This window comes from Alternaria arbusti (assembly GCF_024043155.1).
Source record: "Alternaria arbusti strain BMP 1465 chromosome Unknown scaffold_38, whole genome shotgun sequence".
Taxonomy (NCBI): Eukaryota; Fungi; Ascomycota; class Dothideomycetes; order Pleosporales; family Pleosporaceae; genus Alternaria; species Alternaria arbusti.
In genome coordinates, this window is record NW_026249978.1 from 61,351 (window position 1) to 86,757 (window position 25,407).

Here is a 25,407-nt window from a genome sequence, read left to right on the forward strand (position 1 = left end):
ACCCCTAGATCAAGAAACGTCGTTAAATATCGTGGAGATATGACGTGATGCCGATGGGCAAGTACTAGTGATGGGAAGCTCCGCAGTAGTATGGTACAGTTTCATAACCACGTCCAGTGATCGGCAAGCCCTCCTCTGAAGCTACATCATAATGCAACCCGCACACCACACCCGCGGCAGCCGCTACGATTCTCGAGTCCCCCCTTCCCCGCTGAACGCACCCGTCACTAAACCAGGTCATCGGGAAATGACTCGCTCAAACCGTCGCACGAAAGCATTGCTTCGCCACTGAAGACTCTGCATCGGTGATGTGGAGACATCGACCATCTCGGGCGGCTGCTGGATCGAAGACCCTTCCCCATACGAATCAATACGCGGTGTCACCTTTACATTGCCGACGTGACACTATACACAAATTGGACTGTCCATGGTATGAGCGTGGAGACTCAGAACACAGTCCCCTAACTAAGCGTACCCAGAGTCCACTCACCTCCATCCACAAGGACAAAGAATGACGTAGAACATACTGAACCCCTTCACTAAGACGAGCCGATTGGTCACATGTGCAACCATCGATTGGACAGAAAATCGAGAAGAATGATATGCTAATAATACTCACCATCTCCTCGATGGAATATGCGGAGAAAGCAAGAAATCAAACGCAGAAAGCAATCGCTAATATGTATGAGGGATCTACGATCCGTAGATACCTCCAGACTGTACTTTTCCCCATCGCTTTCACTGCGTTACCTTCCTGCTTCCTGGAAGTTTGCATCGGCTTCGGATTTTGTCGACTTCGCGGCAGCGCACGGAGGTCGTCCTCAAACGTGGTTTTCGTTCTGCTCTTTGACGTGAATGGGCTTCTTATCCTCATCCACTTCCATGCTCTCCGGAGTGGATGCACTGGAGAGTTCTTGGCTCTCGGACTTGATGCTGTCTTGCCCGTCCATCTCGGTCTTGACAAGCGGTCGCAAGCTGATCATTGATTCTATGATTTGCAGTGCGGTCCTGTGATTGATTTGGCCCTTGACGTGCTGCCATAGTTCTGTATCAAGATATCCGGCAAGGGCGTCAATGATAAGACTCTTGAGCTCCTTGGGGGCAGTCCCGTCCTTCATGGCGTGTTGGAAAGCGACCTTCACAATGTCGTCAGCAGCGGGTTCCGTGCCATATCCTATGAGCGTTTGGAAAGAGGTGCCGTCGGCATCGGCGCGCTCGATGCTGGCGTTGGTGGCGTTGAACAGCGCGTAAGAGCATCTGGTGGCGAGCGCATCAACACCGAGCTTTTCGGCGAGTTTCATGACGGCGTAGGTCTGTTCCGACCCTTCGAACGGCTGTGGACCTTGGTAGATCCACTGCATGAGCGCTCGAACTGTTGACTCGTCGACACCCGGAAGTATGATGCGGTGCTGAGCGGTAGCCTTCAAGATGTCCTCCTCAGCCTTGCGAATCTCGGCCTTGTTGATGCGATGGACGTAGGTAAAGAGCTTCGCGGCTACAGTGTGTACGGCGTGGGGCTTGAGGAGATCCAGACGGCCTGCCAAACTCAAATCGGCTGCAGGATTTTGTGCCGTTTTCCTGTTGTTCTTGGCGATCATCTCGGCTGCTACTGCTTCCATGATGGTCTTCTTGACAAGACTGGCATATCCGATCAGAGGGTAGTTCTCGGATGCTGTCTTGATCAATGGTATAGCCTGTGAAGTGTTAGCAGTAGAACACCAAAAGCGTACCTCATGCAAGGAAGAGTCAGAACAGGCCTACAGCCTACTAGAGCAACCCTAGGCGAATGCGAAGACGTATATTGATGCAGGCTCGATTATGTTCAGCTTTTCCCTTGGATGAGGTGGATGGACCACTAATGCTCGACCATTTACAGCCGGTGCATACTGACGAGACATACTTGTCTATCCAACTTTCTATCTTCAAACTCCTTCGGGTCGACTTCAGGGAATACGTATCTGGCCAAGTCGTTTCGGAACTCGTCAGCCCTTTTGTAGTGAGCCATAAGCGTCTTCGCCTTTTCGAATCTATTGCTGAGTTGCTTGCTGTTGCAGCAGATGATCTCTTGATGAAAGATGAGCTTAGTCGCGAGGTCCGGTCCGCATTCGATGGTAATGGGCGTTTGCATCAGCATCCTGCACCGAATACATTAGTATGGCAATGTATAAAGCGTCGAGTATATCTTACTGCGACGGGGTAACGTCAACGAGATCTGGAACATGCGTAATCTCAATGAAGTCGTCGCTGTTATCCATCCTGGGTGGATGCATGGAGACAGTCGAGCTTTCGGCACTTGTGGTGGGATCGATCGAGGCGCGCGACGGTGTCGCTGGAGGCGTCGTAGCCTTGGAATGATCCATCGGGAGGAGTAGTACTTCCAGCTGGTGGTAGTCTGCGTGCGAGAGAAGGAGAGTTGAGAAGGTAGGAGAGTTGGAGGGAGAAGAGAGACCTGGCAGTGTTTTATATGCTGGGCGCAGGTATTCGTGGTCACCGTCTCTCACCTCAAAGTAAAAGAGCCTACGCAAAGGGTCCACCCGAAGCGGGCCTGAGATAGCAGTTACTTCGATATCACCAGGGTCGGCAATCTACCAACAAGATAGAAGTGTAGAAGTGGGCGGTGTCACTGACTGCTGCGTTCATGATGAAAACAGTCAAGATGGGTAATGTTCAATTCTAAAAGTGGTAGCCTGCCGCAGCAGTGTCGTGACATGGTATCGATGTATACTCCAAATCACCACCAACTCCTTCCCATGCTGTGATCAATCATGCCTAGCCGTTCGAGGATTATACTATATCTTCCTTCGTTTGCTCGCGGTGGGCAGGTCCTCGTCTTCAACCGATGGTGTACCCTCATTTCCCGCGCGACCACTATCTCTCTCCACATCTCTCCAGGTACTGACTAGGCCTTGAACCGTTTGGAACATGTCTCTCGCATCGTTCACCACGCCGTCTTCTCCTGGGTTGAACATGACGGCATTGACGAACATGCGCATGAGCTCCTTCTCCAGTTGCGCAGCGTTAACTATGGCCTTTGGCGGGACATTGTCAGCCGTCACAGGCAACTCTACGACGCCGCCCATGACACCGCCGGGGCTTCCTGTGGGATTGTCCGACGCGGCTGCGGCTGCGGCAACTTGCTTTGAGCCTGTTGCTATAGCCTTCTTGATGGAAGAGAGATCTGTAGGGCGCTTGATGATGTCGTAGTATCCTTCTGCATCCTTCGCGCGAACGGCCGTGTTGAATGTCGAGGCATGTTTGTGCGAGTTGATATCGTACATCATGGGTGCCGTCATCCGGGCGAAGTTCCGTGGCGCGACCAGGGTCTTGGGTGGGCCTGGGGTACTAAAGGACGCATCGTCATTCTCCTCAAGAGAGGCCTCACGGGCATTTCGTTTTCGACGTGATGAGAGTGATGAGGCCGGGGCTGCTCCACGGCGTCGAGTGGACATGTGTGATGGTGTTCCAACAGAACCTTCCTCTTCAGTGGGGTCCACCGAGTTTCCGCGCTCTGACTTGATGCGACGACCAGCTTGCGACTCATTGTCACCTGCTACGGTATCGGTATGCGAGAGGATGGACCGGCTTCGACTTCGATCCCGCACAGAGCCACCTGCTCGGGAGGAGGCTATGCTGCCGGGCCTTGTTCGTTTCGCAGGAGCTTTTCTCCGTGAACGTCCCGACCGAGTCTCGGGCTCTAGTAGAGAGTCGTCTTCTTGGTCGTGGTGCTGAGAGTTCTGTGGTGTCTCGACGTCTATCGTAGAGTCTTGCTCTGCCTCTTTGCCTTTGCCCTTTGTCCGTGATTTGCGCTGCGTCTTCGCCTTTGGTGGTGTCTGTTTTGGCCGTATCAGCGGCGGTACGTCGTCGAGAGGAAGCACTTCGGGGCGCGGGCTCGCAGAACTTCCAGGTGTCCCGGTAAAGCTTGATCGTTTCCAAAGACTCTTGGCTGACACCGGGGTCGCTAGAGCGCTGTGCGGAGAGCGCGGGTTCATCGGGGTGGAGAAAGACTGTCTCGCCTGGATGACGAGGGGATGCATCTGCGGCGCGCCTGATCTGCCGGTGCCGGTGCCGGGAGTCTGTATGTTTGCTCTGGGCTGCTGCCGATTGCTCGCAGGCGTGGAGACCTGAGGGTGGTGCGACGGCACGGCGGCTTGATGGTGGACGCGCGAGGGGTCTTGAGGCGCAACTTGGAACGGTGGAAGCATGAAGCCTGCCTGGGGCGGTGGTTGGGCCATTTGCGGTTGCAGTGGGTGGTAGGGCTGGTGACCAGGAGGGGGATAATGCGCCCTCTGTTGTTGTCCATGGTGAACTCCGGGTGAATGAGGCCCTGACGCTTGTTGCATGGGAAACTGCTGGTGTGGAGGGTACGGCGGTTGGGAGCCCGGTGGACCATATTGAGGCGCGCCATTCATCGCGTAGTTCTGGCCTGGCTGGGGCTGGAATTGAGGCGCGGGTGACCCCAGCGCTGGTGACTGTGGTTGCGGAGGATGGCCGGCATTCTGGTGCGAGCCTGGCTGGGGTTGTATGTTCTGGGGATAGTTGTAGTTGGCGTGGGGTTGCGGCGGTTGCTGGAATCGCGACGGCGCGTGCGGCTGACTTGGGTTTGGCTGCGGCGTAGAAGGCGTCCGTCGCCCGTCTGAAGAGGAATGTGGCTTCTTGCGCTGGGTTGGCGAAGGGTGTCCGTTCGGGTGTGGTAGCGCGGATGCCGGCTGTTGTTGAGATGGATCGGGGGAAGGCGCGATGACGGGCGCTCCACGTGCGCCATTCTGGACAGGCGTGGGGTTCGCATTCGGCTGCAGCGTCTTCGGCGCGAGATGCGGCGACTTCCTGGGCAGCGTAGGACTGCGCGATGACGGTGTCCGGCCGCTTGCCTTCTCGCGCAGCTGGTCGTCCCACTCTCCGCGCTCGATGCCCTGGAGGTCGCGCTGCAGCCGCTCGTAGCGCTCCTCCTCTATCCGGATCTGCTCCGTGATCTCATATCGATAAGACGCGTAGAGCTTCGTGACGAGCTTGGGGATCAGGTGCTGGTGCTGCAGCGACTCCTGCACCGTCGGCAGACTTGGGCTATGCCTCTTTCTCTTGGCCGGGTTCGTGACTTCCCCGTTCGGGCTATCACTGTCGCCGCCCTGCTCGTGCTCGAGCTCCCGCTTCAGACGCTCGAGGTAGAAGTTGCGCAGCGCATCGGGGCTGAGGCGGCCGGGCTGGAAGTACTTGTGGGCGGCCACGTCGGGGTGCTTCTTCAGCAGGTCGGAGATGCGGCCGAAGACAGACGGGGCGACGCCGTAGGCATGCAGGCACTGGAACAGCAGCAGCGACTCGAGGTTGGTGTAGGCGGAGCCGCTAGTATTCATCCCCCAGGCGTGTGCAGCGCGAGGGCGATGGGCCTGGGGCGGAAGGGGAGCCACGGCTGCGGGCGCGGGCGCGGTGGGCGGAGAGGCTGCTACGGCGGGCAGACGGGCATCGCATGCGAGAGTCGTGATGGGCGCGGCGGGCGGGGAAATTGAGCGAGATGGACGGGGGCTTGGTGGTGTCGAGGGAGATTGTCGCAATGTCGCAAATTGTCGTCGGGGTTTCGCAGCCCAGCCGCCTGAAGCCCCCATCGGGCGCCCCCGGCCACAGCCAATCAGGCGCGTCCGGCCTCACGTCGCCTCACGCGAGCGCGGGGCCAGAACCAGACCTGACAGCGGGCCCTGATGTACTGTGATACTTTGGGATAGCATAACTTTATAGCCCTATATGCCTCTACATCCTGCTGCACCTGCACCTACAGCTTCCTGTTGTTGTCGTTGTGCCCGTATCGTCGGCCATTCTTCGTCGGGCACTCGGGAGCGGCGCTCAAACTATCATTGATCCCTCCCTCCTCCAAGCTCCACCTCCGATCTACGCCCAAATTAGCTTGGGGCATAGGCGTCCCCTTTTCCTAACATTGCAATCGTCCTTCCCTCTCTATTCCAGGGTCGCCATATTATGCTCCCTCCCCTCCACCCCAGGTCTGGCTGAGTTGCATGAAACATCTTTGATCCGCTGAGCCACTTGCCCATATTTGTCCACTCTTGTACCAGCCCATAAATATATCCACCGTCCCCGAGCCTCCCCACGCCGCCTGCTTCTTGCATAACCCGCTGCTGCTCTCCATCCCATCACCATGACTTCCTCGTACCCTGCACACTCGGCCACCATGGACGACCCAGACCAAGGCTGGAAGCCAAACAACCGCCCTCAATCGTGAGCTCTCCCGGCGCTAGCATAGCTCCCGCCTGTCTGAGACTGACCACGCGTGCAGCACCCTAGCCCGCAACTTCATGTCGGAGCTCGACAGCCTGTTCAACTTGGACGAAGGCCTCGCGACCCTGGACAAGACGGTCCTGGAGAAGTACGGCCCGCCCTCTTCACCGCTACTTGGAGCCCGCTGACAGGCGCGCAGGAAGCAGGCAGTCACGACCCAGACCAAGGAGCTCGAGGCCCTCGAGGCCAGGCTCAAGGCCGCCGAAGAGCGCCTCAACCAGGCAAAGAGCAACTCGCCCCCAGCCAAGAACGACACCCAGCGCGAACAAGACGCCGCTCGGTCACAAGGGGCCGCCAGCCCCCTTGCCTCCAAGTCCCAAAACATGCCAGGTGTGCTACCAGAGACTCCGACTCCTACATCGACTACCAGTGCTGACTATGTCCTGGTAGAGAGGCCACTGTCCGCCAAGCCTGAGACGGCATAGTTCTACCTCATTCATACGATACCACGATACCCCGGCATTGCGCCCACATCCATGTACACTGCTTGATCTCTGCGGTTGAGAGACTGCATCTTGGAAAGGGGCATATACTTTATAATCGACGATGGCATTTTCACTTCTGGTTGGCGACATCTTTTGGTGCTGCATGTCTTTCTTTGGATGGGTTAGCTGCAAATGCTACATAAACTTCATCTTCTCCTTCCGTTTCCTTTGTGGTGTTCTGCTCAGTCCGGCTATACGGCACTAACTCCGTAGCTTCGAGCACAGGCCCTGTGTCTCGTTACTCCACGCGCTCGACTCACCACCTGGGCAACAACTCACCGAACAGTCAGCAGCTCAACATGGACAACGTCACAGAAGCAGCGCTCACCGAATCATTCGACAAGCTCGTCTCTGAAGGTGTCATTGTCTACGGCCCCAACGAGTCTATCAAATTCAAGCACGAAGGCTACCCGGTAAGCTAGTCCAGCAAAGGCGACAGTCACACCAGTCCTTACTCACACCTTGGCCAGATAGAGTTCCGGATCTGCCCAGCACTAGCAACCAAACCTCACACCGTAGGCGCCGCGAACCATGCTTTTGACCAATCACGAAGATATGGTCCTGGCAGCGACATGTTCTGTCCAGACGAGCGACTCAACATCACACAGCTCAACGGCACGCACGACCTAGCACTCAACCTATTCTGCGTCGACAGGCCGCAACTGCTCATGTTGACTCTGGACTCGTACAAGCGTCAGCACGAAGCTCTTGACCTAGATGACTTTGAGGTCATGCTGCAAGTGTTACGGAAGCTTCCAAACTTCTACGTCATCTTCAACTGTGGGGAGAAGGGTGGATGCAGTAGGATTCACAAGCACCTCCAGGGCTTGAGAGGGCCGCCACATGCTTTCGACCACATCATGGCTTCTCTCACCGACTCATCGAAGAAGGTGCCTTTCCAGTTCTTTGTCCATGAATTCAGTCATGGCTTCTCGAATACGCCCGCTTCGACTGTTGTTGATGTGTATAAGACATTCATTGCGCGGTGCCGCACGCTCATGGGCACATGTGAGGAGGAAACACCTCCCCATAACGTCATCATGTGGGCCGATCGTCTTGTGGTTGTTCCACGTCGCAGAGGGACCACAGAGGGAGCGAGCGCGAATGCTGGAGGCATGCTAGGAAGCGTATGGATATCGGAACAGAAGCATGTGGACGAGTGGTTGAGACTCGGCTACGCGAATGTGTTGAGAGAACTGGGTGTTCCAAGTTGTTGAGAGAACGCGGTGATGTTCGCATCACACGCATACGAGCAGGTTATTATTGGGGCGCATCCAGGCTTGTCAATCTTCATCCTCCTTCCCATCCAGGCACTCGCTTCGCTAAGGTACTCACCACCCTGCAGTATGTCGCCATGCTAATGAGCACCACGAGATCACGTACCTGGCATTGCCTAGACTTTGTATTTGGCCTATCTCGTAGCCAAGACAAGCCAGCGTAGTCTCCGAAACCCGCACCTGCCTAATGCGACAAGCTCAACACCTCCGCGCCAATCACACTCTCCTACCCACGTCGTCCGCAGAACGTGCCAAGTGATGCTGTATATTAACCCACTGTCCAGATCTTGATGTGGAGTTCCGAATTCCTTGGACTGCTAGCCTCCCGCGCTTGCATCATCTACGTTGAGCTCCTTCGAGTGTACATCTCCCGTGCTTGCAGGAGATCAGCCAGGAGTACGGGGTGAGTACCTGCCTAATCGATGCGAGACTTGAGGTAACAGGTAGGACGGTGTCCGCGGTGCTACAGACTGGATGGGAAGGTGGTTTATGGTCTTGTGTGACGGTTACACGACTTAAAAGCAGGCTCTCTCCCCAGCATCATACTGCACTGCACTGCACAACTGTCGTTGCATTCATTGCCTATCATGAAGACCACCATTCTTACCTCGGCGCTCCTTCTTTCCTCCACCGCGCTTGCCACTGTCGTCCCAAGGGCTGGCAAGAAGGTCGACTACAATGGCTTCAAGGTACTACGTGTAGCCAGCACCGATGCTGTCAAGGCAGAGATCGAGAGCTTGGCTGCACACATCCTCAACCCCGGCACGTCCGCTGAGTTGGATGTCGTTGTTTCACCAGAGAATGTCGACGCCTTGACTGCCTTGGTGGCTGAGAGCAAGGTACTGAACGAGGATGTCGGTGCAGCGCTTGCCGAGGAGGGAGAAATGAGCGTATATGCTGGTTCGTGGAGAGCCTCGTTGGTGCGACGACATCTACTGACCATATCCAGTCCCTAGCGAAAGCTGGTTCACTGCATACCACCCATACGCCGACCACATCCAGTTCCTCCGGGATCTACAGGCTGGGTACACCGGTCAGTCCGAGATTGTCACAGTCGGTACCTCTGTCCAAGGACGAGCCTTGACTGGTATCCACATCTGGGGTAGCGGCGGCAAGGGCTCCAAGCCTGCGGTCATCATTCACGGCAACGTTCACGCACGAGAGTGGATTACCTCCATGACCACCGAGTATGTCAGCTTTTGTGAGACCCTGCATTCTTGTGCTAACACCGCCCAGATACTTCGCGTGGCAACTACTTACCAAGTACGGCTCGGACGCGAACATCAAGTCTCTTGTCGACAAGTTCGACTTCTACATCACACCCATCGCCAACCCAGATGGCTTCGTCTACTCCCAGACAACCGACCGTCTCTGGCGCAAGAACAGGCAGACTGTCAGCGGCAACAGCTGTGTTGGCCGTGACATCAACCGTAGGTCTTCTTTCACTTTCACCGACTCGTAAACAACTAACATCTCTTCAAGGTAACTGGCCCTACAAGTGGGAAGTCACAGGTGGAGCATCCACAAACCCCTGCTCAGAGACCTACAAAGGCGTAGCCGCTGGCGACGCCCCCGAGCTCCGAGGTCTAAAGGCGCAAGTCGACTCGCTCAAGGCATCACGCGGTATCCGTCTCTACCTCGACGTGCAGTACGTCTCCAATCTCCCACCAACCCTCCCAAACAAACAAAAAAAAAACTAACCACACCCCAGCTCCTACGGCCAATACATCCTCTGGCCCTACGGCTACGACTGCAACCTGCGCGCCGAAAACGACGCCCAGCACCGCTCCATCGCCACCCGCGCCCAGTCCGCTATCCGCGCTGTCTCCGGTACAGCATACACCATTGGCCCCAGCTGCGCGACGCTTTATGCTACGACTGGTTCTTCGACTGATTACACTGATGTCACGGGTAATGCGACATATTCTTACACGTACGAGTTGAGGGATAAGGGCACGTATGGGTTTACGCTGCCGGCGAATCAGATAAGGCCGACTGTGTTGGAGACTTGGGCGGGGGTTGCTAGTATGCTTAGGGATGCTTAGGGTGGGGGGTGGTTTTTGCGGTTTTGGATGGCCTGATATATCGGATTTGTTTATTGCCAAATCACTATTCCTTCCACATACGACCTGGACGTGCTTTGCAACATTACGAAGTCTTGGGGCATGCCTATTGCTCCTGCCGGTAGTGGCTGGCGGTACTTGAGTCCTGCTCGGCGCGCAGCTGGTGGATGTCGGGGAGGAGCTACCCCAGTAGGTAGGCACGCTAAAAGGGTGGGCGCCTAATCGCGGGGGCGGTCGATGTCTATTCTTGTAAACACCACCTGGGCATGGGCGAGCCCGGCGAATGCTCTCTCAAATGTCAGATCGATGCAAGCGATTGCATACAGGAGTATTGTTGGTGCTCACTCTATTGGTCCGCTTTCAAAGCCGAGCTTAACAAGTCCTACATCCCAGACTACTCACTCATTCAGCAGGTACCTAGGTAACATCTGGCTGCGCTCCGAACACGGACCGCCTAAACGTCACATCTTACTTGCAGACGGCAGGAGACCACCGAGAACAACCCTCCCGGGGTCTATTGAGCATGCATCGATCCCTACTCCTCAGTCCTACTTACCTGGGTATTCTACAAATCGGTCCAAGAGTCCGGTCGTGCTCAAAACCGTCACAAGCTTCCCAAGCGCTTTCATCCTTGAGGCGCCATGGAGAATACCAGAGAAGGCTTCCATCGTGGGGTCGAGCCTCAAGCCGGAGTAGACCGCCACCACGAAATGGAAACTCAGCAATTGCTACCATTAACATCAATGGCGCATCCCGGAGCGAATAGTGACCGATCTCATCGCGCATCGATTTCCAATGTTTCTATTGCAAGCTCTGTGGAGACTTCCGGCGAGCGCAAGTATTCACATGGCTTTATTTGCACTGGACGTCCTAACACACACGCAGATCCACAATGGATGCCTTTTGCGCTACGCTGGTACTTTGTCACAATCGCTGCCGGGTTTTCTGTCACTTCCGCAGCCATCACATTCGCATTGTATCGGTACTCCCATAACAATAACGGGCTGTGTGCTGAGGATTCAGCAATGCCGGGCTGGAAGTTTATACCCACGCTGATCGCTGTCGTCTATACACAATTGACAGGAATAATCCTTGGCGCTGTCAAACTGACAGGACCTTTTGCAAGGATGGCCAAAACAAACGGACGTATTCCGGTTGCCCGTTATACTTTACTCGAAAAGGCTAAGCCATGGTGGACAACTTTCACTCGAGGCTTCCAGAGGCGAAGGAATGGCGGATCGTGGAGCTGGGTTACAATCCTCTCATGCAGCACCTATATCCTGGCCATACTTGGAATCTCACCGATGTCTGCTGCACTATTGAGAACAAAGGAGATACATCAAGCAAGTCCTGAGACGCTTGCACGACTAGAAATGCGCAACGGGTTGATGCTACAACCTCGAGCTGAGAGAGATACGTATCTGCGAACCATGGGCGCGATGTTTCAAAATTATAGCTCCTCTCCCTGGATTACTGACGACTATGTCATCTTTCCGTTCTGGCCATGGGCTTCAGTTGATAGGGACTCACCTTGGGATTATAAGGTCGAATATTCAGGAACCTGGGAGGCAAACACGACTGTTTTCCACGCCGACTTAGTTTGTGCCAAACTGAATATGAAGAAGAAAGACATGTATCTCCGGCATGCGCCCGAAGGATACGGGGAAGAGGGAGAAAAGTTTTACCAAGCATCTGTTCTCCTAGAGTCCAATCACGGCTGCCAGTTCAACCTCACTGTCGACGTGGAGTATGATGCCCTTACTACGGATTGGATTTTCTGGGGCGACATCAACAACATCACATTACGCGACTACATGAGTTCAGATCCTACCGTTCGATTCAACGAATACTGCCACGAGAGTGAGATCATGATGATGAGTACGCCGTGGTGGCCCAGGCAGAGCATCACGCCAACCGACAGATTCCTGGAAAACATGACAATGCTTGTATATGCATGTCATACAAGCCATAGCATGGCCATCATCCCAGCTCGTACCACAGCCGTATGGGATCCCACATGGGATGAAGGGACATTGTCCGTCGAGTTCGACGAGGATCTTTTTCACCAAACTCGCACGCCGCTTTCTTCGACCGTCGTTGACTTACTCGAACTACGCAAGATTTATACGGACATCAAGTGGAGCGATTTCGTTCCACAAAAGTCTAAAGCGTCAGATTCAGAAATCGATTCATATGATGTTCCCTTTGGGGGTGCAGCTGCGATCTTAGGTGTACCGTACAATTTCAGTATCCCACGGATGATGGCGGATTCTCAACTGCCTATGGTCGCTGCTCAATTTAGACGTCGTTTTTTCGCAGAAATTTTTGGTGGTTCTATGAAACGCACGAGAGTTTTAGAAATGCGTGCTACGAGTGGTCATCGACTCAAGTCTGTCCGCACAGTGCTAGTCAGCGGGCAAGCTGCGTGGATTTTATGTGTTCTGTTACTCACTTCTTGCTTCTTCTTCCTGGGAATCCTCACGGAGACGCTAGCGGCTAAGACAACTCCAAAGCTTTACCATGATCCAGGTACACTTTTGGGCACAAGTATCTGGGGCAGCGGTGATGCGATGGCGTTGCGTAGTTTCACCAAACTCGATCTCGCCACAAGAAAGACGTTAAACGAAGAGCTTGCTGGAAAAGTCTTCATTACCAAGCAGGGCAAGCTCCAAGAAGGTGAGGCTGTCATCCAGGACGGTCATAAGAGTACGTACTCACGGAATCATCGGTGTATCTACTAACATACAGCAGAAAAAACAAGAGTACCGCCCCATGACATCGCACCTGTGCTACCCGAGCTACGACTACGAAACCTAGCTCTCCTCATTTTTTACATCCTTGCTCTTCTTGCCGGAATCGTGGTGCTTTACGACTACGCGCGAAGGTCAGAGCTTCACCAGGCTTTCTTCACCTATCGCGCTAACATCAAGCTCCTCGGGCATTCAAACACAATTTCGCCTTTATCTGTCATCCCGACCTTGCTTGCTATTGTTGTCACGCTTTGGTGGGAGTCCATTGACACCACCTGTAGGACGGTACAACCTTACATTAGCATGCAACATGATGCCACGCGTCCTTCTCACGGCATCGCATTGTCGTATTTATCATCGTTCTGGCTATTCGCATCACTGAAAGCTTTAAAGCACCGACATTGGCTACTATCGCTTGTTACTACGACGACGTTCCTTCTCCAAGTCCGTAAGTGCATATCTGCAGACTAGGCTGTAACTACAACTAAAAGCTGTGATCAAGTCACAATCGCCATGTCCGCTCTTTTTGACTCGGGTAATGGCGTCTTAACGACTTTCTCGGAAATGCCTCTAGCATTGGAGCTGCGCAATGTCCCGTTCGTGCAACAAATATCGGTAAACAGGGATCAACCTACCTGGCTGTTCAACTACACTATCGACGAGAAAAGCTTTTCACGCGTACTCGGCGACATGGTGTGGGATAACATGCTGACCCTGCCTAAAGATTGGATGTACACCGCTATGATAGATTCTGCGCTAGAGGGCCCCAAACCAGCATGGAGCTCGGATGAGTGGAGTTTTATGCCTGTATATTTCGATGTGGAGGGCATCACCTCGGTTAAGAACAATAGTTCAGCGGGTAGAGGCGCCCGCTCTGTGGGGAGTGTGAGAGTCAATACGTCTGCGATAAGTGCTCGCCTGGAATGCAGTGCTGTTGAGTGGCCCAGAAACACGAGCCTGTGGCTTTTGTCGCAGGACCAAGGATATGGACGTAACATCACTGGACTAGACAACTATTTTACGATAGCACCAGCTGTTTCCGATCGCAATTCCACGACTTGGCTTTCCACTCCAGGCAGCATTCCACCGTGCTGCACCAATCTCACTGGAAATGCAACGTACAATCCAGCCGTAGTTGCTTATTGGACAGAAAATTGGCAGGAAGTCTCCAACCCTGAAGGCAGTCGCGATTATCGTCCCTCTGGAAACTTTACAGTCAAATGGATTCGAGGCCCTGGAAAGATTGAACGAATCACGAATAAGTCGGAGGTACACACATTCGTGTTCCCAGAGCCGCCCGCTATACAGGCATTGAATTGCATGCCGATATTTGAGTCGAGCCGAGCAGAAATCAGGGTCGAGCCTAGAACCGGTGTCATACAGGACTATCGCATCGATGAAGATCCTCTCCGACGAGAGGATGTCGCTTGGTCTGATACATCCCAATGGCGCAACCCTTCGGAAGACGCTCAGTATACCAACGTTAATACTAATCATGACCCTGACCTTCGAGTCAACAGCTCTGACTGGAGGGCTAGCAGTTTCAAGTCTTATGACTACAATATAAATACAACTACCAGGTGAGTCAGACTGTAAACACAACATTCATTCAATCTAATAAAGCACTGCAGTTACGGACCCTTGTTCATGCAATGGCTGTTGAAAGCCGCAAATATCGATGGGCCTCCCTCTAAGAGTCCACCCAGAGCACACGAGAACCGCCCAAGACCTAACCCTGTCTATACAGACAACAGGGCCTTCAATATGCGAGACAACACAACAGGTCTTAATCTCGATTTTATGTCGTACGCCGCTTACGCACAAATGAGATTTGATCCTACCGCCCTACTAGATCCGGAAGTCTTGGCTAGAACATCCTCAACTGTCTTCTCGACCTTCTTCCAGCACTTTGTCAACAGCAACATGTCGCGCGAATCCGGCGGTTATGTCTACCAACCTAGGGGCATGGAACTCAAGATCAACGCCCCAATGGACGATATGCCAATTCAGTACATGCCTGGTGGATCCATAGCGCCAAAGTTCGAAGACATAGTCCGCAACACCAGTGCAACAACAACAGCGGAAACAAGCACCCAGGTCGAAGTTCTCCAGATGAATCTCGTCGCGTTCTGGATCGCCGCAAGCATTCTAATCTGGCTTATCATCACCATCCTCATCCTTGGATCGGTGCAAAGAAGATACTACGGCGGCATGATGCGCAACATCGAATGCATCGCCGACGTGCTGGTTCTCATCGCTGGAAGCGAACGTTTACTTGAAGTTATCAGAGAAAAGGGCTTTGATGCTATAGTCAAGGAGGATAAGATGTTGACGCGTATGGGATGGTTTCGAGATGTTGATGGAACCATGCGATGGCGGATTGACTTGGTCGAGGAGAATCAAGTTCAGCGACAGCCCATTCGTTTAGGGCCTGGGTATGTTCCAGTGACGAATGGCAATGGGGACTGCGATGTAGATGCTGGGTCTAGTCGTAGCGTCTCCCCACCGGGCAGCAACGACGAAGGTCGTGTAGATGCTGTGTCGAACGCTGGCGTTGTCAGGTCGAGATGAAGGTGTATGACACCCCAGGCCTGGGCTGGGGTAACTCACTTCGTGGTTTCATCTCCATTGCCTTCTTCCCGGTACCATTCATCTTGTATTTTTACGGTGAGCGACTGCGAAACGCCAAGATTGTTCAGGTGGAGATTTGACTGACTTTTGCAAGCTATTGCCTGAGTACAACGGGTTACGGTATCTGGTTGATGGACGTTTGAAACGGAGGTGGATATGCCAGCTCTATATTTGTTGATACGCAGGGTTTTTGAACGTGATGATTCAATATCTGCCCTGATACAAATGCCCGTTCGTGTTGCTTCCATTCGGGAATACCGAATATCCTGAGAATTACCTGTGATAAGGCTCATGAACTCGAGCACGGCCTCCACGAGAGGGCAGACTGAAGAGGCAGTACTGTTGGGAACAATAATTTTATCGATCCGTCGCAAAAGACGAGCCTCTCACGGCTCTGTGCCACATAAATTAACCGCAGCTATCACATCCCGGGCGGGTGCATTCTGGTGTTTCGGCTGTCTATCAGTAGCCGGTTCCACATCGGCTATCCGCGCTAAGGGCACCAAGCAACTGTGATTTCCTGTTCTGCGCGTCTTAGCTGCATCAAGGCTGCACGCCAACAGGCTTAACGCGTCCCAACCAATGGCACGCTCAGACGATCGGCGGCAGCACGGGCGCACGTCTCCACCAGCACCCACGGCGCCTGTCCTCTATCACTGTCATGATGGGCCTCGTTGCCGTTTGTGCCCTGCTACTGGCGCCGCTTAGGGAAGGCGGGATGCATTTGCGGCAAGCGGCCATGATGGAGATTGGAAGGAGCGATAGCTTGGTTCGCTGGTTTGTTTGTCGAGACGCGAGAAGTTCTGCGTCTTGTTCCTCTCAGCTATTTCACTCTTGTTGTTCGCTGGTCATTGCCTTCACGCCCGTTTGCGCTTCCTTCCTGCGCTGTACAGTCGTTCGTTCGTTTCTAGTCGACGCCACTGCCGTTCACTGTGCATTTGTGGCGAGCTAGTGCGTTTGCCTGATATTTGCTTGCAGCTATCGCGACAGAATTTCTCTTGCAACCGCGCCACATCACAAGCAAACCACTTCGTCGATACACTGCAAAATGGTCCAATTGGTATCGCTCAGCCTGTTGGCGGGCTTGAGCGCTGTCGCGTCGGCTATTCCTACCATTGAAGTCAAGGGCTCCAAGTTCTTCACCAGCGAGGGCAACCAGTTCTACGTCAAGGGTATGTCCGACGATAAGACTGGATCAGGACGCACACTGACACTCACGCTCAGGTATCGCGTACCAACTCGTTCCCGACGACCCACTCATCGATGCGACGCAATGTGGTCTCGACTCTGCGCTCATGAAGACCATCGGTGCCAACTCGATCCGTGTCTACCACGTCGACCCTGACTCCGACCACACCGAATGCATGAAGACATTTGCGGATGCTGGAATCTACATCTGGGTCGATCTCGATACCTTCGATACTCAGGTCGAGCAGAACACTCCTCGCTGGGAGACCAACCAGCGTGATGCTTTCGCCAAGGTCATGGATGAATTCCACCAGTACGACAACACTGCTGGCTTCTTCATTGGCAACGAGGCCATCACGACCGCAAACGGCTCCGTCACCTCACCCTACATCAAGGCCGCCGCCCGTGACATGAAGGCCTACCGCGACGAGAAGGGTTACCGCAGCATACCAATAGGATACTCTGCTGCCGACATCGCCAGTCTCCGCCCTATGCTGCAGAACTACCTCGCTTGCGGCGACAATGCGTCTGAGCGTCTCGACTTCTTCAGTCTCAACGCCTACTCTTGGTGCGGACAGAGCTCCTACCAGCAGTCTGGCTATGATCAGCTTGAGAAGAACTCTGAGGATCTGCACATCCCTATCTTCATGTCGGAGACTGGCTGCAACACAGCAAGGCCGCGTGACTTCAAGGATCAAGAGGCGCTTTTCGGAGAGATGGCCGACGTCTGGTCTGGCAGCATTATCTACGAATGGATCGAGGAGATGAACGACTACGGTCTCATTAGCTATGGCCCCAAGGTTGACCCTGCTCAGGCACCGGATGGTTTCCCTCGCTCAGGTATGTTGTGCATCCTGCACTCCTTCCAGACACGTCAACTAACAGCACACAGGAAAACCCACCCCAGTGGAACCCGATTTCCCCAACCTCTCTGCTGTCTGGGCTACATTAAACCCAACCGGTGTAAAGGCTGCGGACTACAACCCCACCAACTCGCCTGTTGTCTGCCCCGACTTCACTACTTCGGTCTGGGAAGTCAACCCCACCTCTCCCCTGCCCACACTGGGCCAGAAGCACGACTTCAACGGTACCCCTACGTCTGGCAGCTTCAGCGCAACGGCGACTGGAGGCTCTGGCGCAGAGAAGTCCGGCTCTTCAGGAACTGGATCTGACAGTGCGGAGACATCTGCGCCACCCTCCACCGGCGCTGCGGCGGATGCTCTGGGCAAAGAGCTCAAGGGAATGGGTGCCCTGCTTGCGGGTGTTATGGCCGTCTTTACCTGGCTATGAGTGCTTTGCACGTCGCGTTTCTAGAGTATCATGACCACGTCACGCGTCTCCGACCTTGATGGATTTTGATGAAGACTTCTCGGAAGACTATGTTTAATGATTCGAGTATATATTTGGGCGAAAAGATTGTTGGTCCAGCTTTGCATGTAGGATTAGAGTAATAGAATACTAAGAGAAGCTATCTCGATGTTACACTTATACAAATCCAAGATCGTTCACCACCCATTCACAAATTACCATGAGAAACTGCAGTTATGACCTGTTTGACAAGAATGCTACCGCTAGTATCTGACCGCCCTCCATCTAGCCAGCAGAAGGGCACTTTCGAGGTGACTGCACTATTTTCCTCATCGGTTTTGTCACTGCTCGAGCACATACGGCGCTCAGACTTTGTGACAAAGCAGACCAACATGGCAACGTCGCACAATATTCCAGTCATCAACGAGATTCGAGCGCAGGACGGAGTCATAGAAGGTTTATATTCTTCGTCAGTGTAGATGTATCGCTCTACTATCAACCTCTCGATATCCTCACCAGCGCAATAGCCTAAGCACGACACTACTATGGCAGACTGGCATCAGAGCTGGATAAAATGTTGCACTCCAGCTAGCACAGGTGCGAGTCTCCATCACACGGTATAAATTCCGACTAACAAGTTTGAATAGGCTGGCTGGCATGCTGCTGTCCATGGGTGTTGTACGGCAGGATCCGGCACCAAGAAGACCATCAAGGTAACATGGACGGATACAATGGTTGGTGCAACGGAAACGTAAGTCGCGTTCCCTTTCATGGTCGATCCCATGCTGACCAAAAACGCAAAGTGTTGGCTTTGTTTCGGTCTGACCTGTTGTGCGGGTGGATGCTGCGGGTGTGCCTTGCTGCCTCTCATCGATCGCTGGAAAATTCGGAAGAAGTACGGACTGAAGACCGAAGGGTGGTGTGGGACGAAGAAGCTATGCGAGCCTCTCTTATGCGCTGGGTGCTGCTGCCCCTGCAACCTGGTACAACAAGACCGAGAAATTGAGCATCGACATCCAGTGAAGACGGCGGAAGTGGTATTGCAGCCGGCGCCGGTCGAAGCGATGGTTTACTCAACGTCGGAGTCACCTTTGGCGCGAGAACCACATGGACCCTCAGCTCCCCTAGAGGGAGCACGGGAGGCTTCCAGAAATGACGTGGAGGTCCGTCCGGGCATAGCGACCTGATCTTCCAGCTGTCACGACTAAGAACAAGCGTGCCATGCATGCGATGGAACAGGAAGATGGGCTATCATGCAGATAGATGGCAGAACCATAATGATAATCTGTTCACTCCTCCTCACTCTCTTCACTGCTGTCCCCACCCATCAAACCTCTTCTCATAAGCTCCTCAAGATCGTCCTCATCGTCGTCGGCTGCTGCCGCTTCACCAGCCATGCTAGACTTGCGATCATGGCTCCCCGTCTCCTGTCGCGCAGGTGGACCAATATCCATAGGTTCGATGTCTCTATTGTAATCGTCCTCATCATCATCCTCGCCTTCTGCATCGTCGCCGCCCAGATCACCAAAGTCGATCTCGTCTTGAGCGTTGCGATTGCGGCGGGGGTTCGGCGAGCCTTCGCCATCGCTGTTAGCGGCGCTCGCGAGCGATATCGGGCCGTTGGAGGGGGAGCGGAGGTAACCTGCATTGAGATTTGAGCCGAGAGATGCCATTGCGCCCTTGTTGTGTCGTGGTGGGCGTGCGTCGGGCACTTCGATCTCGAGGCCACCGTCATCGTCTGACTCGCCCTCTGCGTCGTCGTCGTCGTCGTCGGACTCGTGGTGTTGCTGATGTTGTTGGTGAGGAGGCGATGGATGTGCTGGCGAGGAAGCTGCTTCGCCGTCGGATTCGTCAGACGAGTGTATGACCTCGGAGGATTTGATTCTCGACGCTGGCGGTGCTGCGGGCTTGGCTTTGGGCTTTGGTGTTGTGTCGGTTGCGGTGCGCTGGAGGCGGACGGCTGGTGTGGCTTGCGTCTTCTTGGGCTTTACCATGGGGTTCGTGGCCGCTGTCTTGCGCTTCTTGGGCGCTGGTATAGCGGCAGCCTTCCGCGCTGGAGCAGCAGTCGCAGAGGCGCGGGCCCCGAACTGAGGTGTATTGACGGCGCTGCCTGTGCCTGTGCGGTAGTCTGGCGAAGACGCGTATTTGTATTCGGACTCGTCGCCCCGTTTCTCCTTCTCCTTGCTCAAGAAGTGTCGGAAGTCGTAGGGGTTGTCTGCATCAGGGTCCCCTCCCTCGTCGTCAGCCGCCGCCTCGCCGAAGAGATCCTCTTCGCCATCTTTGCTCTCTGCGTCACCCTTGAGTTTCTTGGGATATATCTTGGCGTGTTGTGACGAGACGTCCTTGCCGTTCTTGGTCGCGAGGTTGAAGGTGTAGCTGCTGGACAGCGGCTCGAGCGTGGCCTGCTGGCTGGCGGGATCGAATACGAGGACGTATGACTTCTTGGGTTGTGACTTCTGCCCTGTGAATGTGAAGATGTCCTTGTCGCCCGAGCTGTTCGTGTCGTCGATGCGGAGGTTGTATAGGCCGGTCGACGAGGGCGAAGTAAGCGTGGTAGAGCGCGAGTCGGATGTTTGTGGGGGCTTGTGGTTGTCTACCCTCTGGATTAGAAAGCGGACAAGGACAGGAACATTGCAGGCAAGACTCACATTTGACGCTGCTAAACTCCCCTGGCGCGTCGTCGCTGCCTGTTATGCGGTCGCTGATGTGCAGACTGAAGTGCGCCTTCTTGTGCGGTTCGATGCGACTCTCAAGCATAGGGGACGCCATTCTACGCGTCCACCTCTGAGACTTTTGCCTAAATGCGAGGGGAAAAAAGAGAACAGAAGGATAATATTGCGGACGCTACGCTACCAACAAAGTGGGCCAGAATGGAATGACAGTTGTTTGCGGAGTTCAGCTGCGTTGTTCACGTTAACTGGAAGTCGCGACGCCGGCCGGTCTGGATTGTGACGCTCCGCTTGCCGTCTCCCGCAGCTAGCCCACCCCACACCTGCACCACTAATTTTAGCCTCTCTCGACATCTCCACCCACGCCGAGCAATGCCTGTATGTCAAGAGAGCTATGCCATAGGGAGAAGAGTTGAATCCTCATATATCGTTTATCGCTACTATGGCTACAGCTATGCCCCCAGCGTGTTGGACGCATGACGACCCCGCTCAGTTGAGCATCTAACAGCCTACATATCATCGGTATACCTTGTCTTGCTACCCTCCATGAGACCACCGCTCTCAGCTTGAGCCATCAGAGTCTGCGACGCCTTCCTCTGCTTCCGCTTCTGGTGGAAAAGCCGAGCGGAGAACGCCATGCAAAGCGCAACCACTAACACGATGCCAACAATGTAGTGCATTCGCAATGGCGCTGCCTCATCACCCTTCCACGGCACACCTTCAGGGTCATCCTCTGTGAATAGCTGCCGTCCTCTGTCTGATGGCGGCTGCTTATTGATGACGGGGAAGGCCTGCGAGAGGCCTCCTTCCAGCATGCCAGGAAAACCCAAGGCGCAGACCATGGTATCCGCCTCAGGCGTGAACTCGAATTTGATTGGAACTTTAGCCATGCCTGATCCCATCACGTCGAAGCTTGTAGACCATATCCCACCATGCCCCGGTTTCTCGTCTAGCGTGACGGTCAGATCTGTCTTGTCATGCACACGAATATCTCGTTGGGCAATTCGAGCTATGCTATGGAACAGACTTACAGCAAGACTCCCAGTCAAACTCTTTCGAGTTTGTATCGTCTTTATTCTCCTGCTGGCAAGGCTTGCAGTACAGGTTTCGGTGACTGGCAGCGGGAACATTGAAGTCCCAGGGCCAGGTAGGCTCGATAACGTCGTTGATGTACACAGGGACGGTACCAAAGCCGGAAGTAGGTGGGACGTGAGCGGAAGCCTCAAGGTATTGCTCGATCTCGAAGCTAGAGCTCTGAGGGTGCTTGCTAGGCATCAGATCCTGGTTGCCTGGCGCCGGGAATTCCCACAGGATTGGACTTGGGCAGTCGCAGTCGTCCTTTGTGGGAGCCATGTTGTAGTCTGACCTCTTTTTGGATGCGATTGAGTATCGAGATGAAAAGGCGTCTTCAGTAACTTATGTGCAAAGGTGAGGAGAAAACCGCGTACACAATCCGGCATTGAAGCTACTCGGGGCTGACAAAACGCCGTCACGAAGCAGCTTCAGCATGGGGTCGCTCGCCTGTCGCGAAGTACCTCGCTGTGAGTGGTGCATCTCAGAGTCGGGCGTCGGGCTGTGCTGATTCTAACGCAAAGTAGCGGAGTGGAGTTCGTATGCAGCTTTTGCGTACGTAGCATCGCGCTTTCAACAGGCACATGCGAAGCCGTGGCATTGAGTCGCGAATCAACAGCCTTGAAACGCTGGTGCCTTGAGTTCCATCGACGAAGTTATGGCAGTCCCATCGGCCCGCAACTGCAAAAAGATCAATGCTGTCCTCACGCGTCATTTTTGGGAGAAGGTAGGCCGTCTAGTAGATGGTCAACAGACAATACCCCAATACTGGGGAGGGTGAATGAATGAACGTCATCATAGCTACTGAAAATGCGTCGAGCGTGGAATGTCGATGACGGGACGGATCACAATGCCAAGACGCTAAGCAGGAACGGCTGGTGCAGGTCGCACCTGCCAGTCTCGACTGAAACATACTCGAATCTTCATTGAACCAGGCAAGATGCTGCTGCTATGCTTATCGCCTCCTTCTATTCAATACATCTGTTATCATTCCGCACAAAAGATCTACCTCGCAAGCATATCGATTGCCTCGTACCCAAAGGGTTGACCTTACTACAACTGCGCCTACTCCAGCCTGACCGGACCCCAAGTCTGAGCATTGAGCTTATCTTTATTCTAACATTGAAGTGTTGGTGAGGGTCGACCCCACGAGACTTTAAGCAGGACTTCCCTTGAAGGACTTTGCAACAGTCCAGCTGCACGATGTATTGAAGCTGCAAAGCTGCTGCCTGATAATTCGGGCAGTGTCTGTGGCCAGCAGAACGCCAGGACTACAACAATCCTCGGCTAATGTATCGCATGCAAAGCAGCAACGGCATTGTACATGATGACCTTTCAACTCAGAAGCCTCGTGTAGCAGCGCTGCTGCAAGGATGCATCGGCAAACATGGTCTGCTGTTATCGGCAAGCGAGCCGAAGCCATTCTCGTCCGATAAATCTCAACAGCCATATTAAATGTATTGCCAACCAACGCATCGTCATGCGCCGCCAACCGAGCACTATATCGGAGTATTGAAATCATCCGAAGGCAGTACAGTGTCACAACATACATGCTTGTTCATCTGCCGTGTAACCTCGATCGGAAGAAAGAGGACCTCTGGATTGGTCTATACATACTGGCATTGGAATATGTCGTCCCGTACACGGCTTCGTGGGCTGTTCAGGATGGAGTCGACGCGTGATTGACGCTCGTATGAGGACTTGCGGGTTAGTCGTTGTGCTGTTGGAGGGACCTCGACGATGGCTGAGGGCAGTATAAAACGGGGAAGCGAAAGCTACGAGTTGTACTGTCACACTGCTGTGGAGGCATCTCGTGCTTGGTCTCATCGTTTATCGGATTCGCTCGTTCACCACCCTCGCTTTGGACACAGCGTACATCATGCGCCTCATCATCCCCAGCCTCCTGGCCCTGATAGCCTCAGTCAGGGCTGGCGGCATCGCTGTCGTATTGAACAACTCACCAGATCCCATCTATGTTTGGTCTCTCGGCGGCACAGTCGGTCCTCGCCATGACATCAAAGCTGGTCAGACACATGCGAGCTGTAATTTCTTTCAACTGACAGCCACAGGCGGTATTTACTGGGAGGAGATGCACCACGACGACAAATCCGGAGGCATTGCGATCAAGATGACGAAAGAGGCGGACGGTCTAAACTCCGGTGCTCCTCAGCAGGTGTGGGCATACAACCTGGATGGCGGAACGGTGTGGTACGATCTCAGCACTGTCTTCGGGGCGCCATTCGCGGGTAGCCGATTAGATGTTACTGGAGATAATGGGGGTAGCATTGTATGGCCGAATGGGATTCATCCAGGAGGCAACCAACTCACCAAGGCTCCGAGCGAGGGAAACATATTCTTTTCCATCAATCCTGCTTGAGCAATGGAGGATGGCTTAGAGATATTGAAGAGTAGAGCACCTCAGATGGATCGGAGCAGACTGCAGTGTGTCGGTATCTAGACCGGGTGGATGCATCCATTATACCGATTTGTGAAAGATCTTGATGACGAGTGCGCCAGAATAATTTGAGATGATTTTTCTTCACTGCTCTTTCTGGTGATGATTGAACCCGTCCGACGGGCACTCTTCGGTGTCTCACGACTAGCAGCTGTACGTCGGAAGATCATTGCTCAAGTCGACGTGCAAACTGACAGCGCACGTGTGAATCGGCAGTGGTCGCAAAAATTGTGGGCGAACCGTCAAAATGGGAGACGTGGGGTTGGCCGTGCTTTCCAGGGCTGGTCGCGAAGAGGCAGTCGCAGATTGCCGCCTTCAGAGAGCTCCTTCCTCTGCCCAGCGATCGAATCGCCGCTTCTAGAAAGAGTCACCGACATTGGACTCCATGCGAGTGCGTCTGAAGGATCTAAGCATGGCGACCGACAGCTGTCTGTGCAACGCCACATTCTGTTGTGCTTCCGCTGCGCCCGGGCTCCCCAAACTACAGCTCGCCTCAGGCGTCCGGTCGCGAGTCATTGCGCCGTTTCTCGCACACCATCAGACGCCATTCCACCAGTACAGTAATCATTCATGCCACCAAGCCGAGATGTCGCCGTCTGTACAATTATTCCATGGCCACGCCGCAATCTGCCTTCATCTATCCAGGGCGTCATCTCATCTTATGTCGAGTTGGCATCTTGTGTAGCCTCGGTTCTGACATCCCGACCGGGTGTATCCTATCTCCAATCGCTGCCAGTCGCCTGCATGGTGCTACTGTATGATAGCGACTGCGGGCGGTATCGCGCCATGAGCATCGGGTGATGCAAAATTGAGCCGCATCTAGGTGCTGATCCGCCGCTGTCAGCACCAACAGCTTTCCTGTGATTGCGACAGCCTCCAAGGGGAGCCTGCCCAATCTTCGATCTCGCGAAATGACCAGAAACATCGCAAGATACGACTAAAGAGGCAACACCAAGCTATACGGAAAACTAGAGCCTGGGGACAGACTGCATTCACACCTTTAGCCGCCCTTGGGGAGGGTTGGCGTGCACAATAGCTGCCACCGCCCACTGCTAAACGCGATGCGCCCCGCTCCAGGAACGGCCCTCCGCAAAACTTATTGGTATGCTAGTTTAGCATTCGTCTCCCTGCGTCTGTAATTCGCTTGCTGCACCATGTCTTATCAACCCTCCGCCTGGAAACACCCTGGTCACGTTGCACATGGCGGCCGCTTTCGGGGCCACGCAGA

At 54.0% G+C, this 25,407-nt stretch overlaps 11 protein-coding genes across 11 annotated transcripts; 7 read left to right on the plus strand and 4 right to left on the minus strand.

Moving 5' to 3' along the window:
• Window positions 1-821: 821 nt before the first annotated feature.
• J4E86_011612 (uncharacterized protein) lies at window positions 822-2,255 on the minus strand (the record flags this gene model as incomplete). The annotated part of the gene is made up of 3 exons (XM_051452103.1): window positions 822-1,694; window positions 1,901-2,135; window positions 2,188-2,255. The coding sequence occupies 3 exons, from the start codon at window positions 2,253-2,255 to the stop codon at window positions 822-824; spliced, it is 1,176 nt and encodes a 391-aa protein (XP_051296716.1).
• A 534-nt stretch (window positions 2,256-2,789) lies between these two features.
• J4E86_011613 (uncharacterized protein) lies at window positions 2,790-5,348 on the minus strand (the record flags this gene model as incomplete). The annotated part of the gene is made up of 1 exon (XM_051452104.1): window positions 2,790-5,348. The coding sequence occupies one exon, from the start codon at window positions 5,346-5,348 to the stop codon at window positions 2,790-2,792; it is 2,559 nt and encodes an 852-aa protein (XP_051296717.1).
• An 827-nt stretch (window positions 5,349-6,175) lies between these two features.
• On the plus strand, window positions 6,176-6,707 carry J4E86_011614 (uncharacterized protein; the record flags this gene model as incomplete). The annotated part of the gene is made up of 3 exons (XM_051452105.1): window positions 6,176-6,222; window positions 6,281-6,370; window positions 6,422-6,707. 3 exons carry the CDS (start codon window positions 6,176-6,178, stop codon window positions 6,705-6,707), a joined length of 423 nt encoding a protein of 140 aa, XP_051296718.1.
• Window positions 6,708-7,066: 359 nt separating this feature from the next.
• On the plus strand, window positions 7,067-7,984 carry J4E86_011615 (uncharacterized protein; the record flags this gene model as incomplete). Its single annotated transcript, XM_051452106.1, has 2 exons — window positions 7,067-7,180; window positions 7,238-7,984. The coding sequence occupies 2 exons, from the start codon at window positions 7,067-7,069 to the stop codon at window positions 7,982-7,984; spliced, it is 861 nt and encodes a 286-aa protein (XP_051296719.1).
• A 647-nt stretch (window positions 7,985-8,631) lies between these two features.
• J4E86_011616 (uncharacterized protein) lies at window positions 8,632-10,089 on the plus strand (the record flags this gene model as incomplete). Its single annotated transcript, XM_051452107.1, has 5 exons — window positions 8,632-8,944; window positions 8,994-9,231; window positions 9,281-9,474; window positions 9,527-9,692; window positions 9,756-10,089. The coding sequence occupies 5 exons, from the start codon at window positions 8,632-8,634 to the stop codon at window positions 10,087-10,089; spliced, it is 1,245 nt and encodes a 414-aa protein (XP_051296720.1).
• Window positions 10,090-11,723: 1,634 nt separating this feature from the next.
• Window positions 11,724-12,924, plus strand: J4E86_011617 (uncharacterized protein; the record flags this gene model as incomplete). The annotated part of the gene is made up of 2 exons (XM_051452108.1): window positions 11,724-12,813; window positions 12,869-12,924. 2 exons carry the CDS (start codon window positions 11,724-11,726, stop codon window positions 12,922-12,924), a joined length of 1,146 nt encoding a protein of 381 aa, XP_051296721.1.
• A 446-nt stretch (window positions 12,925-13,370) lies between these two features.
• On the plus strand, window positions 13,371-15,428 carry J4E86_011618 (uncharacterized protein; the record flags this gene model as incomplete). Its single annotated transcript, XM_051452109.1, has 2 exons — window positions 13,371-14,437; window positions 14,489-15,428. 2 exons carry the CDS (start codon window positions 13,371-13,373, stop codon window positions 15,426-15,428), a joined length of 2,007 nt encoding a protein of 668 aa, XP_051296722.1.
• Window positions 15,429-16,536: 1,108 nt separating this feature from the next.
• On the plus strand, window positions 16,537-17,966 carry J4E86_011619 (uncharacterized protein; the record flags this gene model as incomplete). Its single annotated transcript, XM_051452110.1, has 3 exons — window positions 16,537-16,660; window positions 16,713-17,516; window positions 17,569-17,966. The coding sequence occupies 3 exons, from the start codon at window positions 16,537-16,539 to the stop codon at window positions 17,964-17,966; spliced, it is 1,326 nt and encodes a 441-aa protein (XP_051296723.1).
• Window positions 17,967-19,273: 1,307 nt separating this feature from the next.
• Window positions 19,274-20,753, minus strand: J4E86_011620 (uncharacterized protein; the record flags this gene model as incomplete). The annotated part of the gene is made up of 2 exons (XM_051452111.1): window positions 19,274-20,577; window positions 20,633-20,753. The coding sequence occupies 2 exons, from the start codon at window positions 20,751-20,753 to the stop codon at window positions 19,274-19,276; spliced, it is 1,425 nt and encodes a 474-aa protein (XP_051296724.1).
• A 409-nt stretch (window positions 20,754-21,162) lies between these two features.
• J4E86_011621 (uncharacterized protein) lies at window positions 21,163-22,006 on the minus strand (the record flags this gene model as incomplete). Its single annotated transcript, XM_051452112.1, has 2 exons — window positions 21,163-21,620; window positions 21,685-22,006. 2 exons carry the CDS (start codon window positions 22,004-22,006, stop codon window positions 21,163-21,165), a joined length of 780 nt encoding a protein of 259 aa, XP_051296725.1.
• Window positions 22,007-23,603: 1,597 nt separating this feature from the next.
• Window positions 23,604-24,101, plus strand: J4E86_011622 (uncharacterized protein; the record flags this gene model as incomplete). Its single annotated transcript, XM_051452113.1, has 2 exons — window positions 23,604-23,748; window positions 23,794-24,101. 2 exons carry the CDS (start codon window positions 23,604-23,606, stop codon window positions 24,099-24,101), a joined length of 453 nt encoding a protein of 150 aa, XP_051296726.1.
• Window positions 24,102-25,407: the final 1,306 nt, after the last annotated feature.